At 39.8% G+C, this 25876-nt stretch overlaps 3 protein-coding genes across 4 annotated transcripts; 2 read left to right on the forward strand and 1 right to left on the reverse strand.

Annotated features, from left to right (window-relative positions):
- Positions 1-8106: 8106 nt before the first annotated feature.
- On the reverse strand, positions 8107-11952 carry LOC307256206 (uncharacterized protein). 2 transcript variants are annotated; one of them, XM_080035102.1, is made up of 6 exons: positions 11812-11952; positions 11605-11667; positions 11336-11503; positions 10960-11059; positions 9640-9770; positions 8107-9552 (listed from the first exon to the last, which is right to left on the reverse strand). In XM_080035102.1, exons 2-6 carry the CDS (start codon positions 11656-11658, stop codon positions 9262-9264), a joined length of 744 nt encoding a protein of 247 aa, XP_079891228.1. In that variant the 5' UTR covers positions 11659-11667; positions 11812-11952; the 3' UTR covers positions 8107-9261. The 2 variants fall into 2 exon arrangements, with proteins under 2 accessions (XP_079891228.1, XP_079891229.1); XM_080035103.1 differs by having other exon boundaries at positions 8107-9575; positions 11605-11952.
- A 306-nt stretch (positions 11953-12258) lies between these two features.
- Positions 12259-15443, forward strand: polr2g (RNA polymerase II subunit G). Its single transcript, XM_080035104.1, has 8 exons — positions 12259-12432; positions 12815-12924; positions 13289-13448; positions 13941-13991; positions 14076-14141; positions 14603-14674; positions 14841-14874; positions 15128-15443. The coding sequence occupies exons 1-8, from the start codon at positions 12421-12423 to the stop codon at positions 15139-15141; spliced, it is 519 nt and encodes a 172-aa protein (XP_079891230.1). The 5' UTR covers positions 12259-12420; the 3' UTR covers positions 15142-15443.
- Positions 15444-15767: 324 nt separating this feature from the next.
- eef1g (eukaryotic translation elongation factor 1 gamma) lies at positions 15768-24428 on the forward strand. The gene is made up of 10 exons (XM_080035247.1): positions 15768-15805; positions 16707-16865; positions 17122-17185; positions 18242-18384; positions 18557-18700; positions 18812-18941; positions 19645-19846; positions 21117-21289; positions 22110-22234; positions 24046-24428. Exons 1-10 carry the CDS (start codon positions 15794-15796, stop codon positions 24202-24204), a joined length of 1311 nt encoding a protein of 436 aa, XP_079891373.1. The 5' UTR covers positions 15768-15793; the 3' UTR covers positions 24205-24428.
- The last annotated feature ends 1448 nt before the right edge of the window (positions 24429-25876 follow it).

The following is a 25876-nucleotide window of genomic DNA, read 5'->3' on the forward strand; positions in this document are numbered from 1 at the left end:
AGAGCGAAGCTTGCTGACTTTGGGGATCCCCTGAGTTTGAATCTAGAGAAACCATGATGTTGACATGTCTGGTCTTCAATGAAGAAACTCAAACAAACATGGGAATGACTACTGTGAAATTTGGTATGGATATTTACTTCTAAGACCGGCCAAGAGACTTCAGAAAGAAACAAACAACATGTGACAACAAATAACTGACAAAGCCCTCTAGCACCTCTGGCAATCATGACTCATTCGACCTGGGGGATAGTTGGTTGATGTCATAGTGAAAGTATGAGTCAGTAAAACATCAGACTTTGACACTGGAGACTGGTGTTCACTTACCCTTTACTTCTGTGAGTACGCTTCTAGGGCATTTACAAAGTTTTTTTCGTTTGGTGCTATACCATCAAGTAATGAAATTAGCTTGTCCAATTCTTTGGTTTACGACCAAATACCTGAAAAAAAGAATGCCGTTTACGATCAGTGTTATCTCTAATTTTTGTTTTTGTGCTAATAAGCTAATCGTGAACATGCTAAACATTTTACTTTGCCACACATCAGCATGTTTGCATTGTCATGTGAATATGGCACCATGCTGATACCACTTGGTTCTTGTAACTCCTTTGTTCTTTTCTTCTATTTTGTCTTGTTTGTTTATGTAGTTTCTGCCTGGTTAATACTTTTATGTCTTGTCATGTTCTCTTCTTTTATCTGTTCTGTTTAATTTATTATTTATCTTCTGTATTTTTGTATTTGCTGTGCTGTTCCCTTCCAGTAATTCATTAATACATTATTTCATCAATTCTTCAGTGACACTTTCATTACCGTAATAAGCCGTGATTCATTTTGGTGGGTGGGGAAAGGGGCCGGCCTGAATGCTAATATGACGCATCGCCAAATGAGAGAGCAGCCGAGGGTCTGGCTGGACAGGGAGTCCTGCCATCCATCAGTCTTGTCTCGTCTCACTTTTCTTAATTTTTTTGCGGTTTTCCTTAAAGAACAGAGCACTTCTCCCTCTCTGGATAACCGTTTTTACTTGGCTCTCTGTCTGCAGGCTGGAACCAAAACATGAGTTTTTATATGTGAGATACGTAAATCCATCTAAAGAGATGTGGTGGCAATTAAATGAGTCAAATGATATCCATATTCATGGCACACTCAGACAAATGAGCACAGCACTTGCAAATATGTGCAATAGCGTCTGCCAAGTGATGATCTCGCCAAGTTTCAAGGGCAGAGAGAGCAGACTTGTCAATTTTTTATCATAAGTATTACAACCTAGATTTAAACCTAATCTGGAAACTAAACATGGAGAAACAGTGTTCCCGCAGGAGCTCAGATACTGCAGTAAATACATTTGATGGCAACAATGATGCTATTTGATTGTGAATTATATATTTTTTAATTAGAAAAACAGCAGGGAACATAGAGCATATCAACATACATTACATGTAATCGCAGACATATAGCCAGTCATAACTGTGGAAGGCAAATACACTTGTGGTCAAATACCGTACTAGAAGCAAGCAGGATACACACAAACAAACAAAAACAGTATTGCAAGGATTACTCTCTTTCTCTCCCTTTCAGCAGAAAATAGGAGATGCACCACCCATAATCCGCAGGCATGGAGTAATCTGAGTGAATGTGCATTCGGATTATCAGTCTGGAACAGTCTAATCTGAAACACTTCTCAAACTGGTCGGTTGAGAGAGCTTCAGCCATCATGTTCATTTGCCTTAGTGTTGTAAGGATGATTAGTAACCAAAGATATGTCCCTGAGCTTTGAGACCCGGCTAGCAGGCGCATACCGCCACTCACCAGAGTTTAAATTAATTTGGGTTCTAATCTTGAGTTTGCCTCTTGATCTGCAAATTGACTTTCAGTTGTACCTGTGTTTCCTCATCCTGCCTCGTCAACCACACAATATAATTCCTTGAAATATAATAAAATGTTTTGGTATGCTGGGTGATAGTGATTTAAATCTGTAGGGTAAGGGTCAGTGTACAGACATGAATGGTTTCTAAAGACCTCCACTGACTCTTTTTCTGGCACCACCATGAGATGGACACTTTTGATTTTCAGTGAAACGTCTCAATAACTGCTTGAAAGAATACCATGAAATGCACAGATATTCTCATGACCCTCAGAATGAACCGATACTTCTATGATATTTTTCATCTAAAGTGCTATCATCAAAGTACCTTCCCCAGCTGTGTTGCTGTCTGGTGTAACAATTTATACTATCTGTGTGACAAAATGTCAGCTTCAGACACCTCAATCTATCATTCATCACTGATTTCTGTGATACATTTTAACTGAACAGCCCTGCTAAGACGACATAGCACCCCAGCACCTATACTATGTTTCCTTCTCTCATGCGGATTCATAGGAAATCGGGGCACTATTTCACACTGCGACAGGCTATTTTCAAAGATGTGTTGCCATTTTGCCACTCATCCTCTCTGGATCACAGCTGTGTGTCTGAGTGCAAGATCCATCTCTGATGTAGAGTCTGCAGGGATTAGACTCCCAGAAAGTGGGCATGTAGCCGCTCGCTCTGCTACATGTGAAATTCCATCAGACTAAATTAATGCAAATGACCTCAGCTGCAAATGCTCACAGGACATCACACACACACACACACACGCACGCACACGCACAAACGCACGCACGCACACGCCCACGCACTCACACACACACTCGCACGCACAGTTGCACGCACACACACACACACACACACACACACTTGCTGGAGAACATAAATAACTGGGAACGTACATTATCACAACAGTATAAACTTACACACATGCGTGCACATTCTTAACAGGGAAGATAATGGCCTCATCCTTGTGTCTGTCTATTTGCTAATGTCCCATATGTGGTTGCTCAGTTAGAATTCAACCCTTATGCCTCTCTGCATTTTCTTCAATGAGTCGCAAAGTTCAACCCTCTAGTGTACATGGAGCATCTCAGCTAAATTAAAATAAAAAGAAACATACCAAAATAGAATTCCTGATATAATCGGTCATTAAGAGTCACTGACTTTGTATTCAATATCATGAATGATTATTTGCAGTTGTACCTGTAATTGAAAAACAGGTATAATATCAAGACATACCGTCATATGTGTTTGACTTGACATCCCACCCAAAAAACAACATATAGGCCTATCATCAAATAACACACTTGTCTTAGAAATGTTGAATGTGGATTTCTTTGGAGGGCAAGAAAATCCCGTAAAATTTAAGACGCCAATATATATATATATACAGTCCCCTCCATAAGTATCGGAACAGTGAGGCCAATTCCTTTATTTTTGCTGTAGACTGGAAACATTTGGGTTTGACACCAAAATATGAATATGAGACAATAGTAAACATTTAAGCTTTCATTTCCAGGTATTTACATCTGGATCTGATAGAACTGAGAAGATGGCATTTTTTGTAAAGGAACACCACATTTTTAGGTGAGCAAAAGTATTGGAACAGATAGACTTAAAGTAAATTAAAGTGAATAAGACTTAATATTTTGTTGCAAATCCTTCGCAGTAACTTAGACTGATCAAGTCAATCTCCAGACTTAAACCCTATAGAGCAAGCATTTTACCTGCTAAAGAGGAGACTGGAGAGAGTAAACAAACAGCAACTGAATGAGGCTGCGGTGAAAGCCTGGAAAAGCATCACAAAAGGAGGATTCAAAAGTTTTGTGATGTCAATGGATCACAGGCTTGATGCAGTTATTGCAAGCGAAGGCTTTGCTACAAAATATTAAGTCTTTTTCACTCTAATTTATTTTAATCTGTTCCAATACTTTTGCTCACCTAAAAATGTGGTGTTCCTTTACAAATAATGCTATCTTCTCAGTTGCGTATCAGTTCCAGATGTGAATACCTGGAAATTAAAGCTGAAATGTTGATCTATTGTCTCATATTCATATTTTGGTGTCAAACCCAAATGTTTCCAGTCTACAGCAAAATTAAAGGAATTGGCCTCACTGTTCCAATACTATTAGAGGGGACTGTATATTAAGACTAATTTATTAGACATTGTTAATAGCAAGTTTTTCTTGAATACTAAAGGAATATGTGCATTGTATATAAAAACAAAACAAAAACAAACATGATTGTATTGCCATGTAGCAGCCACTGTCTTTAATCTGGTAAAGTATTTGACTCATCTACTTCACTGATGTACCTGAAAAAAGTTGCTTCTTATCATGATTCCGAATACCTTATCTCTGTCTGTACCACATCAGAATTTCCCACCTTATGCCCTTACATGCAGGAAACTTCACTGTCTGTGGTGTGTGGTTTTGTTGCAAATGCTTGGAAATGTGATGTTACAGATAGTGTCAACAGTTGAGTTAAATTAAAGTGGTTATGTTTGACCCAGAGGAGGCAAACAAATATATATATGACAGGCACTTCTTCCAAAAAATCCCGCTTCTTATCTCTCCTTGAGCTACAGTATATGTGGGCTGGACCTCTGGAGACAAAGGTGTATTATAAAAAAATACATTCCAAATAACAGGAATAAATCCAGATTTCTGAAAGCTTACAGTATGTCCCAGAGGAGTGATGTAATGGAAACCTTTGGAACACAAATGGAAACAATGACTTTATGTTATTTTATCTTGATAAGATATTTTTGAGGACATCACCATGCATGGTCTTTATTTTGACTTTGGTAACAAGTAAACAAGTAACAAACAATCTCACATCATAGCTCTTCTAGAGCTAACAACTGAAAATTACCATTTTTCTTAAAGCTCTTTAAAGGCTTAACATTTAAGATTGAAAGTTATTTTGCTAATCATGGCTGTGGTTCACGATTCCTTTCTATTCAGGCGGTAGTCTAGACGGTGCTTACGTGTTTCAAACATGAACTTTATAGTCGGAGGGAAGCCCCTATTTTGAAAAGATTACCATCATTTTGTACATTTCAGTCATTTCAGATAGTGGCTCTAATGTGGTGTTAGTGAAATCTCTAAGTAGTTAAGTGATGCATTTACGCAAAATCCCCTCGGAAACTGCTGTAAGTTCCCTTAGAAACCATTGTGAGGGTTTTCTCAGACAAAGACGATATATTTAACCTTTTGTCCTTTCATCTCAGGCAATGCCCATCCACACGCAGTTATGCTTCAAAACGTATGTTTACGTCTCTGGTAGTGTTGTAGTGAAGACCTAAACCAACAGACGAAGGCAAAGCCTTTGAGGGGTTAGGACCCAATCAAGACCACAACCAGAACCGTGCAAGACCTACACTGCATGACACTCTTATGGTAAAATATGGAACATACTGTAACCAAAGGCACTCCTCAGATTGATCCGAAAGATCCACATTTCCAACAAACCAAAATAAATTAAATTCTACTCTTTGTCTGAGACCGAGCCAAGACCGAGTTAAAATGCCACAGATTCCGAGACGTCACTGAGACCTTTAAAACGTGGTCAAAAGGCCGGTATTCATATCAAAAATAGTCTTGAGTACTTCGACACTGGTCTCTGGTGTTCACCAGTCTTGTGGTTCCTTGACCAACAACCTCCCTGCTCCTCTATGCCCCGTTTGACGTGTGAGTGAGGTGACACTGGTTTTTATCCCCCTCCAGTGAATGAAGGCATGGTGGCAAACCTCCCAACACCCTCTTTCTAGTTTGCAACAGGGATACAATCATATTGATTTTTCCATCAATGCGCTGAGAGAGTAGCCTACAGTAGAATAGGGTGAAAGCCTTTACCTGAAAGCCATAACCCTTGTTTTAATGTGATCAATCGCCAGGAGATGTCCTATTGTATTGTAGGCCTATTTTATGATAATATATTGCATTGCATTGCATTGCATTACATAACATTGAATTCTATTCTATTCCATACAGAGGTTAGAGACTTTGTGTGTGACTGGGCAGTCATATACCAAACATTATTTTTGTTTGGAGCTTGTTGTCTCCTTTTAATACAAACAAGAGACATGGGGGTCAGAAGGGTTAGAGCTAAATGAAGAACTGTTATGGTACATGAGCAGTTCCTGAGATATATGACACTTAATCAGGACTATGAGGACAGGAGAAGTCCTGGGAAGACAATGACCTTTACTCACATCAATGGATTGACTTTCACAGAACTGAACGTGTCCCAAGCTCTGCCAAGGGGAGTGTGTTTGTATACTTGAAGAGTTCCCACTCCACTCTATCAATTTGGATGACTTTCAGAGTTTTGGGCAAATGTTCCCTCATCCTGTTCAGACTGGTAAATTATTTGCGGTTCTTCTTCTGGACTGAAATCGGTCACTTGCTCCATTCACAGTCAAATACATTTTGTCTAGTGGGAATATCTCACAAAATATTCAGGGAGGTACTTTTTGGGATGCACATGGAAAATAAAAGACAATTTGCGTATAGGTGCTCTCATTGCAACCATTTGTAACCTGTAAATTACTGATTCAAATTGCACCCATCATGTATGTTTCTAATCATGTTGTTCAGTTGGATCATGTTTCAGCTTAGAGATAACTCCACTCGCATTAGTTCTCTCCCTATATGGTTATTTTTTCTAATATCTTTCACTCTCTTATGGGCTATAGATCATATTAATCTTACTAATACTCTAGCAGTATACATCTAAATATGTGTAGATGTGGTGCCATCTAGTGGTGATAGCCTCTCATCCACAAATAACAATTTCTTCATTTTAGACATTCCACCACTGACTGTCCTGCCAGCATTGAACTGTGAAAAAGGTATACATCAATTCTTCCCAAAGACGACAAGCTTAGTAAAAGTGAAGTGGTTTAGTCAGAAAAATAAATGTTTAAAAATATTGTTTATTTGGAGGATAAAGGGAAAGCTCAGGGAGGCAGTATTTGCTTTTACAGTTTTTTTCGATTGCTAACCCACAGTGGGCACAACTGTAGCTCAATGTGCAAAACTCTAACTGCAGTCTGCACTACCAACAGTCACTGGAGCTGACCAGTTCACTTCACCTGCAAAATAGGCTCAGTGCAGCAAACACTATGAATTGTCCTCACTGAGATAACACACACTCACTCAGAATATGCTCAGAGTACAAACACTAGCATCAAACCCCAATGCATAAATTACAAACTTTTAATCTTTACAGTTTGAATAATTTGAGTTATTTCACACAGATTACGTAATATTTTCTTTGATGAAAGGGTGAAATTCTTTCACATTAAATTGTTTATTTTATAACATACCAGTTTTTTTAGGAAAACAAAAAGAAATGAAAATCAGAAGTTTGCTTCAATAGATAAAAATGTTGTATATTTTATTGAAAACATTTCTAAATGTAGTATTTATCTGTGCAAATATTCTATAATTGTAATACAGAAATATATCCTGTAATGTTGTCATTTACTGTAAGGATGCAACTCTAAGCTGTTTGTTTGCTGGAAAATTCGTATTACAGATGCAACTTTAGATTTTTGCAGATTGGGTTGCACTCTCAACCCTGCCTCTCTCAATGAGAGACCATGATTCACAACAGGGTCTATCAGTGTAGCCCTTACTGTATTTCATCAGACATTACAGCTCTATGTCTTCTAGGTCTTCCTCCACACATCCACACTCTCACTGCCACTCTTCTCCCTCCAACAACCTGTCTTCATTGGTCCATTTACAAAAAAATATATATTTTTGAGTTTTCCCTTTATACTGTATATGTTCACTAACAAGTCTAAAACAAGACACCTTCTTAGTGTTTCAGTTGAAATTGCAATCTGCAGTGTTTGAAATGCACTAGGCCAGGGGTGTCAAACTCATTTTGGTTCGAGGGCCACATACAGCCTCTCTGATCTCAAGTGGGCCGGACCAGTAAAATAATGGCAAAATAACGTACATAAGTCAAATCCAAATCTTTAGCTTTGTTTTTCAGTTATATGCTTTATAACTCAGCCTACATATGTAACCTACATTATCACGGATCGCAAGGGATCTCTGTAGCCCCCAGGAAATGTCTTAGTAAAGGTTGCTGCTGGCCATGGGAATAGGAGGTGCGGCGCGGCGCCGCAGCAAAAATGTTGGGGGTATTTTGCTCAAAGATGCCAATACGCACTAATGAAATAAACAACTGTTTATTTGAATACACAAATACAACAGGCACTGACCTTACAGTTGTCCAATTTTGTTTACTATATGTACAGGGACACATTTTGTGCAAACATGCAGACAGTACAAAATACAATTAAATAAAAGTGCAACTTCTACTGCTTTGATTTATTTTTAAATACAGAGGTTATTTGTTGTTTTGGAATACGTTTTTCCCAATTTAATTTAATTTCAATTTAACTTACTTTTTTTTTAAATGCTCAGAAATGTGTGCTCTTCAAGTCGCGGGCCGGATGTTTGACACCACTGCCTTAGACACTTGACACAATCAATCATCAATATTAGCATGCTTTTTGGCCACATATATTGGCCTATTTACAGCCCTCAGAAAACTGACAGCTCTTCTTAGATGCAAGTTCATCAATTCATGGCTTAAAATCCTGAGCTGTAGAACTTTCAGCAGACATTCCTAGCTGTAAGCCATGTAAGTTTCCTAACAGTTGGGAGCATATGCGACGTGCGGATATGGCACAGGCTCCATGAAGAAGAATTTTTATTAATTTTTTTCAGAATTGATTCAAATCGGCCGAATTGATTCGCGGGCCAGATCAAAACGTGTCTGTGGTTTACAGTTGTGGCAGTAGTGTGTTAGCGTTTGAAAAAAAGTGCTGGAAATCCACAGTGTTGTGCAGGTTGTGGTTAAGCCATGAGATAGGTGTGTAGAGTTTTGAAAATTGTGTTTTATCAATGAAAAACAAGCTAGAGTTTGGCCCGAATGAACCGCTGCTCTGCATACTGTTGTTAGAGTTTTGCACTTGTCGCTCCAGTTGTGCCCACTGTGGTTTAGCAATCGAAAAAAACTGTAAAATTTACAGCACATGTTTACAAGGGTTAAACGTATTTACACTATTATTTGCAGAGACAGTAACAATGCACTAAGCAATACATCATAACACAAGACAAGCAAGATACGAAAGAAAGTAGGCTACTTCCACTCAATGTAATATAGGCCTAATGGACAACTAGATGCAAAAAGACGTATTTTCCCCACATATGGCAAATGGCAAATGAACAAACAGAACCAACTTCAATTGAAGATGTCAATGTTAATAAATTAGACGTAATAACCACAGTAATGCAGTTAGAAAAAACGTAACGTAAAAATAATGTGAGTGTCACATTTCACCACTGACTCTGACCACCATTTCTGTAACACTACTCCTTTTTCCCTTGCCCTTTGTCCTTGCTCTTGTCCCGCGGTACACGGGCCATGTTATAAAATTCTACGTTTGGCCTCATGTCGGTGAGGTGGGCCAGCCGGTTGGACATGGCGAAGAAAGCAGCGATGGCGGCGATGTCCCAGGCGTCTTCACGGTCAAAGCCAACCTCCTCCAAAGCCCCAAAATGCTGCTCTGTGATTGTGTCGCTGCGGCACACAGCCATGGCAAAGTCCAGCATGGCGCGCTCCCGGGCTGACAGATCTGCGTTCTCGTAGTTAACAGTGACCTGAGGGAAAAGAAGGAAGGAAGCTAATTAAACTGAGTGTGGAATGTGTTCATTTTAATCTTTAATTCATTTATTTTAGGTTGATACCTGATCGGAAAGAGTGGGTTTCTTGGAGTAGATGCGGTGGAGTGCACTGTGGGATACCACACAGTAGAGGCATTTGTTGTGGATACTGGTAGCCACGACAATCAGCTCCCGATCTGCCTTGGTTAGTCCGCCTAGAAGACATATTCATTTAATTTCAAAAAATTGCAAAACAAGAACGTAAAAAATTCATAACATCAGGGCTGGCTGTGCCCTCATGCTGTTGTTCACTGCCACAAGCACTTTAATAATATTTCATCACTTTTAGAGATGTGATGTTTTTAACAAACTTGGTACTGTTCCACATAGTTTTTAATGTCTTAATGTTTTTAATCATTAAATCTCTGGAAAGCTGAAACGTACATATTCCGAGTAACTGATTCTTCATTGTTTTAGCCTCAAGGTCCAAGTTTCTCTTGGTAAATAAGTCTCACATGTAGGCTAACTAAACACCCATTCGGTTTTATTTCAGAAAACTGAATACGAAAGTATTGTTCACAACTGCAACTTAAATTTGAAACCAAATGAAATAAAAGGCATACAATACTGTGTATGTGTCCTGTTTCAACAACTCCTTCAGTTGTATTACGTCCCTCTCAGTCCCCCTCACTTAATTTGACACATTTGACGTCTTTTCAGTTCATTGTTTGTCTCAGATGCCCTCTTTACAGCACACGCAAACGTGAACATGGCCACCTAAATATGACATGTGCATTGCAAAGGTTGCCTGTATGCTACAGATTAATAGAGTAAAAAGATGCAGCCTGGGTCATTGGATCTACAGGATGTGTCCAAAAAACCTACTGGGCCTGTTTTAGGTACCAGTCTGTATCTGAGCGGGTATGGTTTCTACTCCACATACATTTTAGCCAATGCTGCTTACGGCGGCCCTGGATGACAGTTCTTGTATTTTGCTTCTCTACCTGGTATTTACCCATTTTGTAGGCTATTTACCCAGCTTTGGCCACACTTCCGCACCCTGTTTGACAATTAACTGAAACAGATACAGTAAGTTACCACACCTGCCTCCTCATGTGAACAAAAGTACAACACACCCCAAGTACAGCCTGTAAAAAGCGAGTCTACAAAGGTAGTTGCATTGGCGTTTGTGTCGCTTGAATTTATAGCCCCTGACACGGGTTGCTGAATAGGGAGTCAAGCGTGGGCCCATAGTAGTAGGGCTCTGGGACAAGTCAGGATATAGTTTTTATACCTTCAGGGGCTCCAAGCTTGGATGCCTCTGAAACTAATGTCAAAGCCCCTGAGCCAAACCACTTGCACTTACTGCCAAGCCACAACAGAAATACACACACAGAAACAAACCTGTCTCTTTGTTCATAAGTTCATTGTAGTAGGCGAAAAAGGCTCTGAACTCTGCAGGTCTGTGAGAGAGGACTTTGAAGACGTTTGGCAAAAAGCCTCCCTGTAAGGAAATATGAAGTTTAGTCAAATCAGACACTTGTAATGTGCAGTTGAATGCCTTTCTTTTTTCTTCTAAAATTCATTTTATTGACAATGATTTATACACAGGCCTAATAGGCTATCAGAAGAGGGCCCTACTCCATTAAGTAAACAATAAGATGAAAACACGATAGTTAGGGAAAAAATATAGGCCTAAATATAATTTGATAGAGAAAAAAAACATAATTCCTCTTTGAAAGGAGCAGTTGAATGCCTCTTCATATATTAAGGATTTTACCTTTGACTCAACTTCGTCCATAACTTCCACTATATCATACGGTAGGTCTTTCTTGTAAGGAATCGGATAGCGACTGACTTGCTCCAGTGGCGGGTCGCTGGAGAAACGTCTGGTCCCCGACGCTACCGCCGCCTTCCCCCGAGACACGCAGCCCGACTGGAGGGACGCCTAGACGGGGGACAGGAGGAGACCATGGAGGAGACACATGGGTCCCACAGTTGGACTAAAGACAGGGCGGAGCACAAGAGGAAAAGTATACGACAACTTACCAGCTGTGTGAAGGCATGGAGACGAAATAACTTTGAGACAAGGTTGTTCGCCATTTTAGTCCGCTGTAAATCAATCAAACAAACAAACAAAAAAGGCTTGAAAATGAAGGAGAGAATCCCGGAGCACTATAGCCTACAAAACCTGCTGTCAGCTCGGGTAGGTTCAACTTTGCCCAGAATTATTAATATAAGGAAGTCATGACATACCACTGCTAACGTAGTAAAGTCAAAATTTAATTTAGTTTTCCAACCTTCGAATTAGCCTCTATTTTAGTTAAGAATATGTATTTGCATGTTGTCACTTTGTATTGTATAATTCAGTGCAGCCAAAGTCTACTGTTTTGCTTCGTCGATAGATGTTCAGTTAAAACACAAACACCAATCACAGTGCAGCATTGAGTCGCGCCTGCTGTCCGCCCCCGTGCACTAATCCTCCTCGCCGCCAGGGGCCAGGCTGCAAGCGGACTCGCGGAGGGGTACAGACTGGTTGATTTTAAGTTATGCAATTTACAGACATCAAGCTGTTAGTTTTCGATTATTTAAATTGCGCCTATGCTTAGAGTAGTGTTTTATTTTGCTGCCAAATGATAAGAAAGGACTCTGAAATGATGTTCCATGCATAGATAGTATCCGGACGCTACCCGAGAGACAGTATCCAGGGCAACAACAACCTCATCGACATCGACCCCGTGACCCGGAAATGATCTGGTCGTGAACGAGCCACACATTTTTTTTTTTTCATTCAGTGAAAGACGTTTTGGATAATTTACCCAAACAAGAACATCAATCCAGTAAGGATTGGAGTTGACAATAGATATGTTTTACCATGTAAGTATGTGCTTAATATTCTGGTTATAGGCCGGCTCATAGCAATGCGTGGATGTTTTGTTTATAAATGTGTGGCTAGCACGATTGCAGCTTCGTTAGCATAACTAGTGTAGGTGGACACAACTTTTTTCTCAATCCTCGTTGCATCGATTTTTGCTTTGTTGTTGTTTCAAACAAATGTAGACATACCATCTATTTGTCTTTGATCAGCTGCAGTCAACGCATTCTAATTTAACTTAAAACTGATTGTATGCCCTTGTAAAGCACTTTGAATTGCTTTTGTACGTATTCTTTGCGCTTTATAAATAAACGTGCCTTGCCTTATAAAAAGGTATTCCCCCCGTTGTTGTCTTATAAACGTGTGCATTGTGTGTGTTGACAGATTTCTCTGGAGCATGAAATCCTACTTCACCCGAGGTATTTTGGTCCAAACCTCCTCAACACCGTGAAGCAGAAGCTTTTCACAGAGGTGGAGGGTACATGCACTGGCAAGTGGGTGTCTGCGAGACTTAATTCATTGCATCAAATTATTAGTTAACAGTTTCTGTTATGGGCTTCTTGGTTTAATGGTACAGAGGCTGTACTTTGCTGGGAAATGTAAGTTAATTGGCCAATTCAGTGACATGTTGGAGGTATTATGCTATTTTGAGAAATTGTGCCATCATTTATTTAGTTATTTTCAAAGCTAAAGTTTAACTTAAGTCATTATGAGTCAATTGATCTGTGGCATTTGGAAAATGTTGCGTTTTTTAATTAAAAAAAACGCTGAATACATAAGATCAGGCCACATTTTTTTAAATTCATGGACCACTAGCTTGACATACATGTTATTCCTCTATTTTTATCCCTCCTCCAGGTATGGCTTCGTCATTGCAGTCACCACCATTGACAACATTGGAGCAGGTGTAATCCAGCCGGGGAGAGGGTTTGTCCTCTATCCAGTCAAGTACAAGGCCATCGTGTTCCGCCCATTCAAAGGGGAAGTGGTGGATGCTGTGGTCACTCAGGTTAACAAGGTGAGGAAAAATACAGTGTCAGTTGTATTGACCACTATACAGATATATTTAAGGTGGAACATAATTTTTACCTGATGAGAGCATGTGAGATCTGACATTAATTCTCACATATCGAAACTATGATATCAATATTTCTGAACTGCATTGATTGCTAACATTTTCTAATGTCTGAAACGTCAACCTTTACTTCTGAAATATTTGGTTATTTAAATGGCAAAAGTGCATGTAAGTTTATGTTTTCCTATGAATCATGTACTTAAAAAGTTTAAAATTTTGCTTTGTGACTGAATAACATTAATTATAGAGATAACACAACACATGGCCTCGGGTACCTGTATTTTGTATCGGCTCATGCCTAGTTTTGCTTCCAGTTAAGAGTTTATGTCCCTGTAGTGCTTGATGTGTTCAATATTAAGTGATGAAGAACTGATAATGAAGATCTTAAAAACAAATCTTTATCTACATTTTATATTTATTCTCTATTTCTTTCAGGTTGGATTATTCACAGAAATTGGTCCCATGTCTTGCTTCATCTCCCGCCATGTGAGTCAGCTTAACATCTACAGTTGTTGGCTTTTAATACCCCTTTCATTTTTTTTATCTCACAATAAACTTTTGTTTTTGCAGTCCATCCCCTCAGAAATGGAGTTTGACCCCAACTCTAATCCTCCTTGTTATAAGACAGTTGACGAGGTAAGAATATTCATTGTTATTTCTCATGACCTGCTCCTGTAGGTTAAAATTACAAAAAAAGTGTCATGTTAAGCCCAGTTCAAACCAAAGATTCGCCTTTCAACTGCTTGCGATGAGACGGTTTTAGAACGTTGCTGGGGAGAAATCGCAGCAGTGTGAACTGCTCGTTGCAAGCCGTTGCAAGGAGTCGCAGGAGATTCAACATGTCAAATCGCAAGTTCCAGTTTTAAAACGTCCAGGCCAGCTCGTTGCGAGCAGTTGCAATTGCATCTCGTTGCAAGGCGAATCTTTGGTCTGAACTACTTTAGTAGTTAAAGTTTTACTGGTATTAAAGCAGCTATTTTTCCTTCAACGTCATAAATCATAAATTCTGTATGCAAAGTAGCAGTGGTGCCACTTGCTGCTGTTTTTACCGTTGCTGCCTCTTGCATTTATGGATGTTTTCTTCTCATATTTACAAGGACATTGTAATCCAGCAAGATGATGAGATCCGGCTAAAGATTGTGGGAACAAGAGTGGACAAGAATGACATTGTAAGTGTATTTTTCTTTTAGCAGTCCCATATATTTCACCTCGCAATAGACAACAATTAACAGGAAAAGGTCACCTTTTAAGACTTACACAGTAGAGTAGCAAATGGAAGTCATGTACTTTATTAATTTACAGCAAGTTAAAAACTAACTTTCCCTTGTTTTTCAGTTTGCTATTGGATCTCTTATGGACGATTATCTGGGTGAGTACTACACAGAATACTGACATATAAATGGAAGACCTGCTACTGAAATTGGCATGATTTTTTTAAATCCCTGGCATAGATATATTTAATGTAAAAAAAAATTCAACACTAAGGGAATTGTGGTTTGCAGTTTTTCTGCTTTGTGTTGGTTGCTGCGGCGGAAATAGAGCGATTTGACTGTGTTTGACCTGAGTTGTAAAATTATTATATTTTCTGTTTTGTTATTTATCTTTGGCTTTTGCATTTCCAGGTCTTGTGAGCTGATTCAACCCTGGGGGAGAGCACATTTCACATTGGACATTTTATGTTATAGCCCAGTTATTTCTTTTTTAAATTAACAATTTTCTACACTGATTGATGAGACATGGTGATATGTGGTGAAGCCCATAGTTATTGTCTATTTTTTTATTATTATTCCGTACAACTTAGATTTGTAATTTTCCTTTATTGGAGCTTTTGTAAGATTCAGTGACAATGTTGTTCCCTTGATAATTCAATATACGTGGCTCATGTTATTCATTTACAGTTTTTTCATTATTGATTTAATAAATTCCATCTGAACTTTCTATATTTCTTTCATTTGTATGTGGACCATAATGAAGTATTGTATGTGGTTTTATGTCTTTGTATCCTCTTTCTATGTCTCAAATATGACCAAATTTCTAAAGAGCTTGGCTCTTTTTTGTGCTGAGAGATCTGTTGCACAGCTGCAACTGTGTAAAATATGTAGATACAATGTACAATGTTTAGAATCACTCCCAGGCATGGACCATAGATAGTATAATATTATACTATCTATGGACATATAAAGAAAGGACGCAAAACATGAACGACAAAAGGGGCGCGCACGTCGCACGTCTGTCATGCGTAAATACGTCAGTGGTGTGCGCCGCTCTCTCTTTCTCTCGACCTGAAGATGGCGGCAGGGGTGAGTAAGATGGAGAGATGGGCAGTATGGAGTTTTCTTTCAACTTTCCCAATGCAATCCTCCGAATATCAGGTCCATCGGCTCTCTCACTGGACACTTTTGTCCAAAAACAAAGCCATCAGTCCGTAAAGTAGCGTTTGCTTGGTTTATTTACGAAGAATTTCATTCAGAGACCTTTCTGACAGACGTTAGCTTTTGTTACCCTGACGTTGCACTCTGAATGACGCCCCTCTTCTGGCCCAGGTTTTTGCCACGTTACCTTTTACCAATTTTAAGCGATAGAAACGTATGGTTGCATTTATAGATTTGTTTGGCTTAACATTGGTGATTACGTCCAGTTTACATAGTCCCAAGGCTAACCCGTATTTGACTTAATAATCTCAATCAATGTATACAATGACTATAGGGTAATATTGCCGGTACCGATAGCTAGCATTAGATAGCATTTAAAGTAAGCTAAATGCCACGTGAATATAACTAAATATTGCCTGTAGTTGGGGATAACAACCTAAATTTGGCCAATGTAGCTTGTATTTTTAACTGTTTTCAGCTTTACCCAGCCCACATTCCTGCCCTGTATATTATGAAGTGGTCGAGCATCCTGTTTTTGTATTGCATCATACATTTGTTAAGAGCCCCATAAAACCACGTTTACCTAATTGTAACTGGATTTTTGTTTTTTTTCTAGATATTTCACTGTCATAAAAAATAAGAATATATAAATTTAGCTACACTAAAGGCCTAGTATGTTTTGACCTTTTTTAATTGAGAGATTGCAATGAGAATATCCCTAGTTTGACCCCACTTTATGCCAACCTACCAGCAAAAATGTGATATAGTCAAATTAGATAAAAGTGTGTACACTGTTTTGATTGTGCATTGTAATCTCCTTTCTTTCTAGACTCTGTACACATACCCAGAGAACTGGCGGGCCTTCAAGGCCCAGGTCGCAGCCCAGTACAGTGGTGCTCGCCTCAAAGTTGCCAGCACCCCTCCTGCCTTCACCTTCGGGCAGACGAACCGTACTCCTACCTTCCTTAACAACTTCCCTCTGGGCAAGGTAAGTGCAAACGGGGGGCTGAGTTGTTGGAAAGGGATTGTTCCAGTTGTGCACTGTTTGCTCAACATGAAGCTCTTTATTCTTGTCAAAAGCGAACTTATCAAATCTGAAACTGCATGTTTTCATTGAGTGATTAACCAATTATTAAATCCCTAAGCAGAAGGGCTTTTAACCGGTTTGACTACACCACCGTTGCGTAACATGCATATCTGAAAATGCTATATGTCTTAAGTTCTTTATTTCTGCCCTTTTGTAGGTACCTGCCTACCAGGGAGATGACGGATTCTGTCTGTTTGAGAGTAATGCCATTGCTCACTACTGTAAGTCTTTCATATACTTTTTATCTTAAGGCTTTGTTCAAACCAAATCAGGCAGTGCAGTTAATGGCTTCAGTGTTGTGCGTGTTAGGAGTTTTACTTTATATACACAACAGTACACCTTACGTGTTGTCAACTCTGTCGCTGGAAGACCCTCCCGTGCCGTTATTGACTGCTTCAGTTCAGTGTGAATTATGGATGCGTTTCTCCAAAAGTTGAGAAGGTGTTCTTTTTTTACTGCATCCGCCTGTGTCTTTCCTGCAGCTGCCGGGGCTTAAACTACACCAGCTAAGACGGACAGGACTCATTCATATGAATTAGAACCTGTTACCTGATTTGGCGTGAATGCAGCCTACTTCTCTTATACATCAATTTGTTCATCCAAAAACAGTAGTTTACCCAAAAGAAGTGCAATACATTCCTGTAGATGTAATGCTTAGTTTCTCCACTTAACCAGATCTTTTTGAGGGGAATACATTCATACCACAAAATTGTGAATGCCATACAAGCCAACCTTTTCTATGTCCTCAGTGTGTAAAATGGTTGATAGACATTAGTGGTTCGTTGACACCCCCTGTCTTTGGGCAAGGCAGTGTCCAGTCGTGGCACAAAGTCTTAATCTGACAGGGGAAGATAGACATGAGACCATGTTCATCCCAGTCATCTCTCTCAGTGAGTTAAAGGCTGGTTCATGCTATGGGCACAAAATATATCCAAGCTCAGATGTGTTATTTTTTCTCAATCAGACTAAAATATACTGCTGATATTTATTATTTGTCATTGCTATAGAATTCTTAATTATTCATCTGAAGTATCTAAAGCCATATGTTATAAAATCGGTCTGCAACTTTTCCTAGTTGTTACTCCTATCTAGGTCTTCTACATTAAATTGTTAAAACAAAAGCTTTAACTCATTTTGGGAAAGGATATAGTCTATTTTAATGCATCAATGTCGGACCTAAATAATTAGTTGTATACGTTTTACTATACATGTTTGTAGTATGGAATGAAATTATGACTGATTTCTTAAAGGAAGCAATTTCCATTTTTTGACTACAGTGAGCAATGATGCCCTGCGTGGTGCCACTCCCCAGGCTGCCGCCCAGGTGCTGCAGTGGGTTAGCTTCGCTGACTCTGAGATCATCCCTCCAGCCAGCGCATGGGTCTTCCCCACTCTGGGAATCATGCAGTTCAACAAGCAGGTTTGCATCACCATTTTCTGGTCAAGCCAAATACTTAAATTATTATTTGTTAGAAGTGGGTGACAGTTTCAGGCCAGAGTGCAGCACCATGTACTTAAGACTTGGCACTTGATCATGTATTATTTATGTTGTGTAATCCTGCATAGTCATTGTTCTCTCTGGGACTATCCAGGCAACAGAGCAGGCCAAGGAGGACGTGAAGAGGGCCATGACTCTGTTGAACCAACACCTGAACACCCGTACCTTCCTGGTGGGAGAGAGGGTCAGCCTTGCCGACATCACAGTGGCCTGCTCCATGATCTGGCTCTACAAACAGGTATACACACAGCAGATAAGATTCCCAAAGCAACACTTAAACACTACTTAGGGCAAACATGTATCTCGGCAATGAGTCAAGAAGGCCCTTACACCTCTCTGTCCCCTGTAGGTGCTGGAGCCTTCTTTCCGTCAGCCTTTCCCCAACGTGACTCGCTGGTTCACCACCTGTGTCAACCAGCCCCAGTTCAAGACTGTTCTCGGAGAGGTCAAGCTGTGTGAAAAGATGGCCCAGTTTGATGGTGAGTCCCAGCAATGAGATCAGAAAGCACATGCATTGATCATGCTGCTGGAGCACAGAATGCAGCTCATCATTAAAAGGACGTTTTCCAAGAGACAACATTTTTGCTTGCATTTTAGTCGGTTAGTGTTTAGTCAACTGCCCCCTGTCATTGGGCAAGGCAGTGTCCAGTCATGGCACCAAGTCTTAATCTGACAGGGGAAGAGAAATTTGAGACCATGTTCATCCCAGTCATCTCTGCTTCAGTGAGTTATAGGCTGGTTCATGCTATGGGCACAAAATATTTCAAAGCTCAGATGATGTCATTGACTGATTTGGACTGCTGCTCTTAATTACTTGTCTTTGCTGTAGAATTCTTAATTTAATATCGAAGTATCTAAAACCACTTGTAGTTTTAATCGGTGTGCAACTTTTCTTAGTTTTTACTCTTATCTTGGTCTTCTGCATGCAAAAAAAGGAAGCTACAGTTGTTTAGTGAAGAAGATGCACGTTTGTGGTTTGGTGATTACACTAAAAGAATGAGATGTAATTTGAAAAACACTGGGTTTTATTTACAGCATTAAAATGATTTAAATGATGCTGAATTACTTACAGGGGAAAAAAAACTTTTATAAAATTGCATAGCTTTAGATATTTCAATCTCAAGTCCTAACCAGAGTGCTTAAATCAATCAAATAATGTGCTTTGTTTTTGTTTTCCTCCAGCCAAGAAGTTTGCTGAGATGCAGCCCAAGAAAGAGGCTCCTAAGAAAGAGAAGGCAGGAAAGGACGCAGCCAAGCCCCAGGAGAAGAAAGAAAAGAAAAAGGAGGAGAAGAAGCCTGCCCAAGAGGAGGAGATGGACGACTGTGATGCTGCTTTGGCTGCTGAGCCCAAAGCCAAGGATCCCTTTGGACTCCTCCCAAAGAGGTAGATCTTTATGCTTTGTCTGAAGAACTTGTTTTGGAATGCATTTCCATCTATACTCTTCACATTTTTACATGCATATCACTTAAGCATATTATATCTCTGAAAATACCCCTCTACTTGAAAGGGGTGCGTTATTGGTTAGTAGGGATGGGACGATCCACTTTTTTTAGTTCCGATTCCGATACCTGGGGTTTGGATATCGGCCGATACCGATACTGACCGATACGATATCATAATGCATTTTTTTGTTGGTGGTGATGTTATGTATTAGGCTAGGAAGGCTTAAGCAATTCTAATTTAAAAGAGCAATAAATATACACAAATGCATATAGGTTTATCTTAAAGGCAGAATTATAGAGTCACACAAAAAAAATCCTTCTCAATGATCACTTCTGCCCCACTAGAATATGTGGTGGTCTCTTTGTCTAAACAGTCTTCCTCTCTCTGGCTGTATTTTACATTGGCTGGATTTGTCACAAGCCTCTCCACTTCCTTGACTTGGATTAGCTTTGGTTAGCTCACTGGCTAACAAACTGATATGTACTGTATGTCAAATTTTAAAGTGATGTCCTCTCTCCCTCCACCGAACGTCGGCGCATGTTCGCTCTTACATAGTAAAAAAAAAAAAAAAAAAATCGGATTTTAATATCGGAGCTGTCAGTCCGATATCCGATACGCAGATTTCGGCCATATCGGACCCGATACTGGATCAGATCGGCCCCATCCCTATTGGTTAGTTTCCCATCCATTGTGAATTCCTTGACATATTGAACAATTCAGTTCAACGTGTGGGCAGAAACAGACGAGTACACAAATCGGGACAATCCCCTCCTTTTGGGCAAAACGGATGCAAAGGTCCCCTGTCTTTGGGCAAGGCAGTGTCCAGTCATGGCACCAAGTCTTAATCTGACAGGGGAAGAGAAACTTGAGACCATGTTCATCCCAGTCATCTCTGTTTCAGTGAGAAAAGGGCTGGTTCATGCTATGGGCACAGACCAGAATGAAGCCAAGATCAGCAATTGATCGTTTGGTCAGAAATGACAATAAAATGGCTTGGGTAGTATAAGAACACTGCTGTCCTTAATTGGGCTTTCAGACGCCGACAATTCAGTCCCGTCTTTTTGCTCCATACAAAATAGTTTGGTGTGCTGGCTAATAAAGAAACCGCCCATCCATGTGTAAAGTCATTTCCTTTTTAATTATGCTGTTGCCCACACTTTATCTTCAGACAGCAGATGTATATGACCTGATTTTCTCCATTCTTTTTTAGCCCCTTTGTCTTTGATGAGTTCAAGAGGAAGTATTCCAACGAGGACACCCTGAAAGTAGCTATTCCCCACTTCTGGGACCAATTTGACCGTGAAGGTTACTCAATCTGGTTCTGCCAGTACAAATACCCTGAGGAGCTTACACAGACCTTCAAGAGCTGCAACCTTATCTCAGGTGAGACTCGGCTGCCACATTACCAGCACCCTGCTTTTTTTTTGCCCCGTTAGTCATAGTTTATCTGAAGCAATACTCATTGGTTTGAAACTCTAGAATGTAATTTTCCATTTTAGGCTTAGTCTGTATTTTTGTTGTTCATGTTGGCTTGAATTTGCTACCATTGTTGGGGTTGGCTTACATGGTTCCAAAACGATGCTACATCCCCTCATGTGAATGTGATCACAAGAGTCTTAAACCTTTATGAGAATATCCTGTGGTCTTCAATGTATGTTATTGGAGGAAAGTGTACTTAAAAATGGATGTTGTGTTAGGCATGTTCGATTTAAATTAACTCAAAGTGTAGCACAACTTTTTCTGGGGAGTTGATTGAGAGCACATTAAGAGAATACATAATTATGGAATAATAAACGAAGCTTGTTCACTGCTTAAGCCAGTGATAAGCAAACCGTAAGAAACATTCACTCAAATCAGGAGTCACCCCTTTTTGGAACACATATGTTCCCCTGTCTTTGGGCAAGGCAGTGTCCAGTCATGGCACCAAGTCTTAATCTGACGGGGGGAGAGAAACTTGAGACCATGTTCATCCCAGTCATCTCTGTTTCAGTGAGTAAAAGGCTGGTTCATGCTATGGGCACAGTAACAAGACTTAACGCTAACATATCTGCAAGGGCAGGCATAAACTTGATGGGGATCATCCAGATAAATGTTCAGTCAAGGGTCCATTAAGTCATTTAAACCAAATGTAACTGATTTTACATCGTATCTTTCTATTGCTATAAAACGCAACATGTGTCAAACTACTCAATGATCTTCACAGGCATGTACCAGCGCCTGGACAAACTCCGAAAGAATGCCTTCGCCAGTGTCATCTTGTTTGGCACCAACAACGACAGCAGCATCTCTGGTATCTGGGTATTCAGAGGCCAGGAACTGGTCTTCCCTGTAAGTATTTTAAATGGGAAACACTTTCCACAATGTCCTTATTTGGTATCAACCTCTCCCTGAAGCAACATGTTGCCTGTTTTGGGCAGTCATTCATGTGTGCATTAAGCTAATTGTAAGTATGTGTTTGCCAAGAGAACTTTTTTTGGTTGGATGCTGAGTCTCCTCTCAGTTAGTGGATGTTCCCCCTGTCTTTGGGCAAGGCGGTGTCCAGTCATGGCACAAAGTCTTAATCTGACAGGGGAAGAGAAACTTGAGACCATGTTCATCCCAGTCACCTCTGTTTCAGTGAGTTAAAGGCTGGTTCATGCTATGGGCACAGATAATATCCAGGCTCAAGATCTAAAATGTATCTTAAATATTAGGTGTAGATAAATGTCAAAAGAGACGATGGCAACTGCTAAAAACGTCAACTGAACTTCAACCCTTCTCTGAAATCACCGGTGGGGAAGTATTTTGTGTTCCCATTGAACAACATACTGGGCCGTGGACTCAGTTGGTTGTGTGTACTGGGAAAACAGTTTAATTTGTACTGAAAACACAGGTCCATGTCAATCTTGCGCACTGATTAAATAATACGGTAGATCATGTTCAAGCTGCACGGTTTACACGCTTGTCTGCACGGTCACAATTTGACGTCAGAACACTCGTCTACAGGCAACGCATGCAACAAATGTGGCAGGACATCTCCACAGGCAGCCCTTGAGTGCACATTGCCGTAAAGAGTCACTAGATTGCAGGTACCTTCTTTACATTTTGGTTCAAATTGACCTGAAACATGTCTTTTATATTGTAAATGTATTTACATTTGACAATAAGGCCTGTGCAAATAACAGATATTGGAGATTATTTAATTCATGACACCATGTAGACCAGTGGTTCTCAATTATTTTGTCATGCCCCCACTAAGGGACAGAAATGTTCGCGTCCCCCCCTAAATTGAAATACTATTGAGAACCTGCTAATATTTACCCAACACTTGGCTGTAATAAAGTAGAAGTCAGGTGCTTAGACTAATATTAAATCAATGACAGAATAATAATATGAATCTAATAGGCTATTTGAGAATGCCTGGAATAGTTTTATGAAATTAAAAATGATTTTATTAATGTCATCACTTCTTAAAATATAACTTCTAAATCAATATTATAATCTTCCAACTCTACAATCTCTGCGCACAGTTTCTCTATTGAGCTCGGAAAAAGTATTTAGGTCTACGGTAACGTTATATACTCTCACGCGCCGTGGGATGGGTGCTTGTCCTTTTAAAAGGGACAAATTGTGGCCTTTTGCGCGGATATGACCATACACAAGCACACATCGCGCTTGCTAGCTCACACCAAAAAAAAAACTCACCCAGGGGGGCGCGCCCCACCATTTGAGAAGCACTGATTTAGACCATCTTTTGAAATAAGAAAAAAAAATCGACAAGATTTTTCTAAAATGGCATAGCCAACCGGTAAAAGAAAAAACTATCGAATTGTCGTGACCTGAAAATCAAATCGATCATGATGCCTCTAGTTGGAGTGCTTAACAAGAGAATAAAATTAACCACAAAAGGCAACTAAAATAAGATGACGGACAAGTCCCCTGAGTGAGTAAAACAAAATGATTAAATCAAATGGGACCAGAAACTAATTGAATGAAAACACTTCACAAAGGTGCTTAAAGATGGTGAATGCTTGGTCTGGATTTAAATGATTCAATATGCTCCAAGTGTGTTCTACTGGATAATCTTAAATTGTTACATTAGTCATCAAAGTAATTATAACCCATTCACAAATAACAGATTGTTTTTATTCTCCTTCTAGCTGTCCCCAGACTGGCAGATAGACTATGAATCATACGACTGGCGCAAGCTGGATGTTGACAGTGACGAGTGCAAAACCATGGTGAAGGAGTACTTTGCCTGGGAGGGAGACTTCAAGCACGTGGGTAAAGCCTTCAAGGAGGGCAAGGTGTTCAAGTGAGAGGACACTGGGACAGTCTGAACGAAAGCACTCTGCGAATCTGCTTTCCAGCACTTAAAACCTATGGACTTTCAGCCATCACGTGCTTACTTTACTGCAAGAATGACCTGGAATGACAGTGTTTGAAGACGAGAGTGAATTTGGGCTAGGTGGCCCCAAACTGTTTTTTTTTTGTTTGCCCTGCAAAATAAAGCATTTTCCACCATGTCATCTATGGGATTTGATATCTGTGGTCTGACTGTCTTTTTGATTTAGCTTTGTGTTGATGGGTAACCTATCTACAAATGCATTTACCTATTTATTTATTTATCCATCTCTGAGTCAAGTGCCACCTATAAAAGAGACAAGGAAATGTTAATGGTCAACATATAATTTGATGTGTGCAATGATCAATAAACAAACTGGCTGATCAATGCAACACCTGATGAATAATTTGCTTTTTATTTAACTTTGTAGAGAAAAGCACATGCTATAACCTTGCTACTGGTGTGTGTTTAAGTTAATTAAACATTATTGACACTGTTGCTCTACAGTACAATGGCGCACACTTGTCCACACCCAATGGCAATACTGGGTGTGGTTGGATATGTGTCAGAGGTGAAGCAGCTAGTTAAACAATGTGAGCTTGGAATCAAGTTGCTGTTACACATGTGACTTGCTCTTGTAGAAACTACACACCAGTGTTCTGCTTACACTTGAGTTGTGTTGTGCATGGGTTAATACATTAAGCAGGCATCCTCACCGGGTCACACTTAACCCTTAGGTTGGTCCATTTTATGGACATTTATTTTTTATTTTTCTGATAATTTTGGCTGTGTTCATGCATATGGCATGAAATCTGGTAAGAGTGTATTTTTTATGATATTTCCAGCTCAGCTCCTACAGTAAGGCTAAAATACACTATACAAACAAGAGTTACATTCAGACTGCTAAGGTCCATAAAACGTCCATTAACACCCATTCAAACACCATTTTTTTCAAGGCACTGCCATTAAAGCATAATTGATGCATTTTATGTCTGGGTGTCAATCTGGGCTTCTACCTTGGAATTGATAATGTTTACTACTCTCCACCATATTATGTCATTATTACCATATTTGGGATATGGAGAAAAAACAGGCTATTTCCACTAGATAGCCCTGTCACAATCCCCCCTTCTCCCTTTAGCTTTAACCCTGAGGAGTATGTGTGGGTGTGTGTGCACATGTGTGTATCCATGACCTATGACTTTTTTATTATTAGCAAAAGCCTAGTGGTTTTCAAGTGGTACTGTTTTCATTTACTCCTCCGACTTCCAGAAGTGGAAAATTGACCAACCCCCAAACACAGATATACTCCTGCTGCCACTGGAATGGTACAGGGACCAACCTGTTACGCGTTAATGGAGGATTTAGACAGTGTCCATGTCAGATTCCTATTGCTCGCTATCAGAATCAGACTCCATCACTGTTTCCAAAGCTTCATGCACTTCTTGTGTAAAGGCTCCCTCCTTATTGCCAGGTAAGAAATAACTAGTTCCACAAGTTGATTTGTATAAACTCTGGCTTCAATGGCAGCTGTGTAAACAGCCCAACGACTTATGTGTCTCTGACGGCTGCACCTTTGATGTGATTGAAGATGACCCATGTTTTCATTTATTTGAAGCAGTGCATGCTTGTGTGTATGGACCTCA

Source organism: Ammodytes marinus (assembly GCF_949987685.1).
Source record: "Ammodytes marinus genome assembly, chromosome: 10".
Classification (NCBI taxonomy): Eukaryota; Metazoa; Chordata; class Actinopteri; order Uranoscopiformes; family Ammodytidae; genus Ammodytes; species Ammodytes marinus.

Excerpts from the sequence above, each read along its gene's own strand:
- LOC307256206 (XM_080035102.1), bottom strand. The coding sequence starts at position 11,658 with ATGGCGAACAACCTTGTCTCAAAGTTATTTCGTCTCCATGCCTTCACA. Across the intron at positions 11,504-11,604 it reads TCCATGCCTTCACACAGCTG|GCGTCCCTCCAGTCGGGCTG; the intron begins GTAAGTTGTCGT and ends TCCCCCGTCTAG. Across the intron at positions 9,553-9,639 it reads AACCCACTCTTTCCGATCAG|GTCACTGTTAACTACGAGAA; the intron begins GTATCAACCTAA and ends CTTTTCCCTCAG.
- eef1g (XM_080035247.1), top strand. Across the intron at positions 16,866-17,121 it reads ACAACTTCCCTCTGGGCAAG|GTACCTGCCTACCAGGGAGA; the intron begins GTAAGTGCAAAC and ends GCCCTTTTGTAG. Across the intron at positions 22,235-24,045 it reads GCCAGGAACTGGTCTTCCCT|CTGTCCCCAGACTGGCAGAT; the intron begins GTAAGTATTTTA and ends TTCTCCTTCTAG.
- polr2g (XM_080035104.1), top strand. Across the intron at positions 12,925-13,288 it reads GAGGGTACATGCACTGGCAA|GTATGGCTTCGTCATTGCAG; the intron begins GTGGGTGTCTGC and ends TCCCTCCTCCAG. Across the intron at positions 14,675-14,840 it reads GAGTGGACAAGAATGACATT|TTTGCTATTGGATCTCTTAT; the intron begins GTAAGTGTATTT and ends CTTGTTTTTCAG.